Raw genomic sequence first — 7,343 nt, 5'->3', positions numbered from 1 at the left:
AAAGTAAAATATTGATAAGTCTTTTTTAGAGGAAGCTAGGAGACTGTTAAGAAAATGCTTGAAACAAAATTCTGGGGCCTGAAAGCAGAACATGCTGCCATTCAGAAGCTTTTGTATGGAGCAAGATGAGCCACAATGACTCCTCAACCAAATCCAACCCCTAACCTTTGCAAGGAGATTGCATTTCTGCCTGCAAAGAAGACTCTTTCAAACTAAAAAGGCTTTAGTCTCTAAGGAAAAAGTGGCAGAAATTACCACCAAGCAGGCACAAGTTGTGGAAAAAATAAAGTCAACAATAAATCCTCCGTTGTATTAGTGCATCTACTAAGCAATAAATTTATTACTGGTGTATTATTAATAAAGAAAGAAAAAAAAATGAAACTGCCTGTTTCCTCCATGAAGCATTATTTATATTCACAGCCTCTGCAAAGCAAATAAATAAAAAAAATATTTGATCTTTTTCTGATTTATGTCAAACTGTTCAGATCTGTACATAATGCGTACCTGTGTGGGTGGCTACATCTCTTTTACTGAACGCCGTCTCTTTCTAGGTTTTGACCTGGTTCACTGCGAGGAGCCCGGGGTCCCTAATTACGGCTACAAGATCCAGGATGACGGTCATTATGCCAACACTTTTGTGTTGTATTCGTGCAACCCAGGATACAGTCTCCATGGCAGCAGTACACTGACCTGTCTTAGTGGGGACAGACGTGTCTGGGACAAGCCACTTCCTTCCTGTTTCGGTTAGTATGCCAGCAAATGTGTGTGCTCCCCTGTGCATCAATAATTCAAGTCTACACCATCTGAATTATTAAAAGCTGGGCCTTTTTTTTTTTTTTTTTTTGCCTTTTTTTGTATGCAGTTGAGTAAGAACTATTGCAGGAAGAAGCAAAACTCAAAGTCACTTGCTGCTCTTTTAAGGTTGAAACATTATGATTTAAAAGTAGTTGAGCCAATGACTGAGTCATCATAGGTGAACTTTTTAAAAAGTGCTTGTGGGGATTGAGTCATTCTGTACAAAAGCATTTCCAGTGTTAATAGAGACCTGTGTAGCCAGAACTGACTTTTTTGTGTCATCTTTGAACCGAACACTATTTACTCCTCAAAAACAGGTAATCACCAGGTACATTTTTATTCATTTTTAAAGATGCTTCAATTGTCTGTGCCATTTTTCAGAGTGAAAATATATATCTATATTTTTAAAAGGTAAAATGTTCTGTTGCTCAAAATATATATTGAAAAAAAAATGTATTTAGCTTTTTAGTATTAAATGTAGTATTTCAAAATTTAACATTGTTTTTTTTTTTTGTTTTGGGGTTACATCAGGGGTCAGCAACCTGAAGCTCCAGAGTCATGTGCGGCTCCTCTATCACTCATCTCTCTTTACCTTTAAAGGAAAATTCTATTGATCTAAATGAATAATGGTTTAGCTTGTTTTAGTTAATTACGTTTTGTGTTTAGATTTTTAGCATGTCAAAAAATCGATCAAAATGATGGTAGGTTTAATGATGGACAGAGTGGTTCATCATTAGAATATTCTTACATCACAGATTTGTATCCTCTGTCTACTACACAACTATGTCCAGTTGCTGTTCGCAGGCAAAGTTTTTATTGTATTTTATTGCATTTTTTTTTAATTCTACACCAATCTTGACTTTTTTGTATGTTTAATTCAAGAAAATAACGCTGCATGATATTATTTGAAGCAGGGTGTGTTTTACTTTGAAAGGAACTTTTGCTGTTGTCCATTGAAAAAACAAAATATAAAAAAAACAAACAAAAAAAATTTTTCATTCACTTTTTCAATTTTTTTATGAATTTATGGTCATAAAAGTATAACTTGGTGCATTTTCTAAACAGGTAGTTTGGACTTAGCAGCTCTCATTGGGTTTTGGCCAATAAGAAACTTACAGGTACTTAGATGGCTCTTTTAATGTTAAAGGTTTCAGACCCCTGGGTTGGAAGATAGATTTATTATTATTATTATTAGTATTTTACGGATTATCAAGATCAAAGTACTGTCAGAAAATAAAAAAAAGAACCACATCCATGAAAAACAGAAATTATTTAACGCAAGATTTCAACCTCCTGACATTCTGTTTTCTTTGAAGAATTTTGTTTATAATTTCTCAATGATTACAAAGAGGATAATGTATTCATTTCCTCATTATGCTTTGTTTCATCATAAAATTACAATAAACTTAAAAGACAATTAGATTTACTTGAATAATTAGGAGGCTTTGAAATTAAGAATAGAATTATCTGTCACTTGACTTCTCAATTAAATTTGCATAAAATATGCTAAACAATGACAGAGCTTTAAATTAAGATTATCATCTATTCGAATTCTAAATTCAATTTAGAAGTTTTTAGATATTTGTAAGCATTTTTATGGGATACAGATGTGGTCAAAGTATTGATCGGTAATAGACAATCACCTTCAGATAACATTTTAATTAAAAAAAACAAGTGGCATAAAATTGTTTTTTTTTTTTTTTTTTAGTTGAACACTTTTTGTGAGTGGTTAGCCCTTAACTCAATAATTTTGAATATATTCAAATAACTTTGTAAAAAATATAAAAATATATGCAATTTAATATATATTCATAAAATAAAACATTTGTAAAAAGGCTTCAAATGCCCATGCATCACCCCTATGCAGATGTACACGTTAACTAATATCAAACAAAGTTTAATACAAGATGGCTGTTTGCTGAAATAGGTTTTAGCCCCCCTAAAAAAACCACACGCTCCTTGTTAACTTCTCGTCCCCCATGAGTCATAAAAGGTTTGTATGTAAAGCTCAACTTCACAACTGATGAAGAGCCCAGAGCGAGTCACACAGCTTTATTTTAAGCTATTTGAAGCTTTGACAGATACTTTTTTTGGCTGAACTCTGCCAAACTGGGGAGCTGTAATCAAGGTGAGATAAAAACTAATGCTGCTGTCACCAGCACTCTAGTGGCAAGCATAAAGAGGAAAAAAGAGACGCGCCTCTCAATGCAGAATATGTCGTAACCTATTTTCTTTACACTAATGCCAGTGTGTCTCCTTTTTCTAAGATGTTCAGAAATATCACCAAGTTTGAGATTTGAAACTCTGATATGACATGTTTTCCCTAAACAACTACTGTTTTTCTTTTCTTTTTTTTTCTTTTTTTAATGTATTAAAAAGTATGAATGCAAGTTAAATGCTACTCTTGCAACTCGGAAACACAGATTTGTTGTAAATATTGATCTTTACCAGCAATCACCTATTTACTCACAATTTGTGAGTTGAGCATCTTATTTTTGGCAATTCTCATTGTTGGATACACAGATTTTTAGATTATTTAACGCATATATATATATATATATATATATATATGCGTGCGTATAAGTAAGTTCTAAGGTTAAACTACAATAGTGATTAAGTTGTCTCGAAAAGCAGACGACTGTAAAGGCTAAGCCTATTTGTTTGTTTGTTTTTTTTTTCATTTGTTGGTCCAAAATCTCTTTAAATGTTTTGAAAAAACAGAAAACTGTACTGTAGTTGTCTACCTTTGTCTACTTTTTTGCCGTTGTCTACACTGTCTACTTAAGTAGACAAACATAATTGATATAAGAATACTGTTTAACATAGTTAAACCAATTCAGAGTGAAAATGACAGCTTTTCAAAATGTTTTTATTTATTTATTTTTTATTTAACCATTATTTAACCAGGAAAAAATCTTGTTGAGATCCACTGATCTCTTTTTCAAGGGAGTCCTAATCAAATCACCCTATCATCCTAGTTAAATATAAAATAGTTTTAAAACTAATGCTGGCAAGACACAAACTACCTTAGAGCGCTTCACACAAGCCTTTTTTTTAAAATATGTAAAACACTTTCAAAACATGGATTGTTAAAATTACCTTTTTTATTAATAATAACAATTTCAACTTTTTGGATCACTGAAAGCTTGTAAAAATGCAGGAGGGCCAGGTTAATTTCACTGTGTTTGTAATATAAACAGTTATTTTTTTCAAAATATTTTTCTCCTTTTCTCTTTGGTTAGTTAAAATTATTTGTGAAGGTTGAATTTAGTGAGAATCAGTCATTCAATAACTTCATGAATCATTGACTCTGTGAATCAATGGTGGAATCATTAGATCTAGTTTGCTATAAAGCTTCAAGGATGGTTGCACTGCCATTACCTTGAATAGATCCGGATGTAGCTTATTTTTTATCCACATCATGGCATTCAAAAGAGCTCAAATGAAAGTTTGTTTTCTGTTATTTGGGTCCATGTGGATGGGTTTGGTTTAAGTGTTTTACCTCCCATATGTGCTTATGCTTATAACCAAAAATTAAAGGATGTTATAGTCTTGTAAATAATTCTCTGGGTAATGAAACGTATTAAGAGGAGTGGGTAATAGTCTATAGTCAGTGTTGAAATATCTATAACTCCTGTTAAGTACAAAGTACCTGTAGCAATCCACTGATCGTTAGATCGATCACTAGATTACTGCTGATGGGGAAACCCGTTTTTACAATGGTTTTCATGATATTTATTTTATAGGTGAGTGCTATAAGTACACCCTTATCATTGTCGTAACAGTCTTCTAACCCCAAGTGGGTTATAGAGACATCGTAGACGATTTTCTGGCCATTTCCTTCCATTTGCAACAATCAAAGCCTACTCTCTGCAAGTCGGAGAAAGACAATCTAGTCCTTCCTTTGTTGTTGTCTTCCGACCTCTTCCTCCTACCTGGTACTGTGCCCTGCAAAATGTTTTTTGCTAGACCATGTGATCTTGTCACATGTACAATCCAGGTCATTGTTCTCTTCTTTGTGATGCTTAGCAGACTTTCATGTGCACCAATGGCTGTGGATATACTTCCTCATTGGTGGTGTGGTCCTTGTCTGAGACGTCCAGGATTCCTTGGTAGCATCTCACTTTGTGTGCCTTAGTTCATCTCTGGATGTTCTTAAATGGGGTCCATAATTCACAAGGGTACAAGAGTATTGAAAAGACAAGAGAACACAAGTCTGATTTTCGATGTTAGGGAGATGATACTGTCATGCCAGAAGGCTTTCGGTTTGTTAGGACTGTTGACTGACCAGGATTTCTTTTTTTGGTCCAGCATCTTAGATGTTGGGACCAAGATGTTTTAAGCTTTCAACTGTTTTCAAATTCTGACCTCCCACTTTGATGTTCTGTTGGATGCCATTTGAGTTGTTGTTAAGTCTTTGACATTACAATGATACAACAACCTACTACAATGCCCTAGAGGAATACACACGAGTTTAGATGTCTATGTGCACATAAAAACCAACGGAATACAGATAACAGTAAAAATATAAGCATTTTGCCATAAAACCAATGCAAATCCACATTTCATAATCCATTCTTATAATTTCTATTTATCAAAAAATAAATAACCAAGTTTTAGCTTCAAGAAAGAAAGACTATGTGCAGTTGAAAAAAGGAAAAGTTTACTCAGAGAACTGTCGACAAGGAAAGGACAGGAAGGTATAAAGAACCCCACAGATGTAGACTACCACTCTGTTCAACTCAGAGTGGGAAGCACAGAGACAGACAGCAGAGAGACAGCCTGAGGCTAACCATCCCATGGTCTTCAGTCTAAAACACACTGATGTGGGAGAGTGTCACAGACAATGAAGGTGACTGGAAGGATCTGCTTCCACCAGCAAACACTTTCCTGGTTTCTGGAAGAAATTAGTAAGTAACAGATAAGTACAGATCAAATTACTCCAAAGAAACACATTTGACTAAGACTGCATATAAATTCTTCCGCGTCCAATAACATTAAACAGACTGATCGCCTTTGTGTTCGGAGCCCATTCTTTTAGTTAATTATGTTTTGATTTGAACTTTATCTTGTGTTTTATGGATTTCCACGTCTTTGTTTTTTAATTGATATTTCAAAGTTTTGAAGCAAAATTGTCATGAATGCTTAAAATTTAAGTTGAAGAAAGAATTTGTGGCAGATGTGACAGTTTAACTGCAGCCCCCCAAAAAATGGCCATGGGCAGATATTTCAAAATAGTATATATTTTTTTTGTAATTGTTGGAATATAAATCTAAAGTAAAGGCTGCCCTGTGGATTTTTAGACAGATGCATGCGTGGTTTCCTCATGACATGATACGTTCTGAACAGTGTTCTAACAATGAGTGTGTTTTGTGCATATGTCAGAAACTATGCTTGAAAAATGAAATGAAACATAATTAGAGTGTAAACATCCATAATCTAGTATTTTTTGTAAGTCGCAACCATATTTCTACAAACGTTCTGTCATTTTTATGCATTTAAATGGATTGTTCAAAATGTAACAGTCACAAAAGAAAATATATTAAAAAGTACATTGGTTATTGCAAAACAATTTGTTGACCTCATTTATAATGATTTTACATTATTTTATCTTCTGCCACATTCAAAAGCTGAAAAATATTGAACCCTCAATCACACAAGATGACAAAGAAAAAAATAAACTCACTAAAACATCATAAGCTAATGAGATAACTGAGATCATAAAGGTGCAGATTAACCTCGATAGCCTGAAGAAACCAGCAGAGAGGATAAACTATAATTCCTCAAAAGGGGTTCAGATCAGGTGACGCCGCTTTGCTGCAAGCTGAACTAAAAAAGTCACCTACGGTCTGTCACTTGTGCGGCAGCCTGCAGGAAGCCTGCACTACATGGGTTTTTATTTTGTTCCATTTTACCTTTTGAATACTGTGCTTCACAAATGTATGGGAAACATCCAGAACAGTTTGACTTATTTGTTTGAGTGCATGCCTTTAGTTTGTCTCTTGTCTGTTTTAGCCGAGTGTGGAGGTCACATCAGTGGAGCCACGTCTGGACGGATTCTGTCCCCGGGATACCCTGCTCCATATGACAACAACCTGCACTGTACCTGGACTATAGAAGCTGACATTGGGAAGACTATCAGGTAATATTGGAGGGGCACAAACTCAAACTGTCAAAAAACAAGATTTTTTTTTTTTGGGCAGAATGAGGGCTGAAAAAAAAAAACAAAAAAAAAAACAGCAAACATCCTTGGACAATCCCTTTAATGCTTTTTTCTTGCTTTCTCTTCGCTTATGTCACCCTAAAGCGCTGTAGTGCAGAGGCTTTCTAAACACTTACAAGATTGCCAGGTAGCAATACATTAAGTAATGAGAGATAAAGGTTCGCTGTCACAGCCACTGCTGTGTTTGAAAGTGTAGCCCGTTACTCATTGTGCTACAGAAGTGTTCTTCGCCAGCTGCTGGCAGATACAGTGTGTTCTCTCACACAAGCTAGCTTAGTGTCTCTATCCACAGGTGGGCATCAGTTCATTTTTTTTTTTTTTTTTT

The 7,343-nt window shown here is 34.6% G+C and overlaps 1 protein-coding gene across 1 annotated transcript in view; it reads left to right on the top strand.

Annotated features, from left to right (window-relative positions):
* The window catches only part of LOC112160491 (CUB and sushi domain-containing protein 1), a gene marked incomplete in the record, with an annotated part of 398,036 nt that overhangs the window by 290,096 nt on the left and 100,597 nt on the right, over nt 1–7,343 (top strand). The window contains 2 exon segments of the mRNA XM_024295052.2: nt 552–743; nt 6,811–6,937. Coding sequence (XP_024150820.1) covers nt 552–743; nt 6,811–6,937 — 319 coding nt within the window.

Source organism: Oryzias melastigma, linkage group LG3, assembly GCF_002922805.2.
Source record: "Oryzias melastigma strain HK-1 linkage group LG3, ASM292280v2, whole genome shotgun sequence".
NCBI classification, from domain to species: Eukaryota; Metazoa; Chordata; class Actinopteri; order Beloniformes; family Adrianichthyidae; genus Oryzias; species Oryzias melastigma.
Note: the sequence above shows the minus strand (reverse complement) of the source record. Positions and strands in the feature narration are given on the sequence as shown.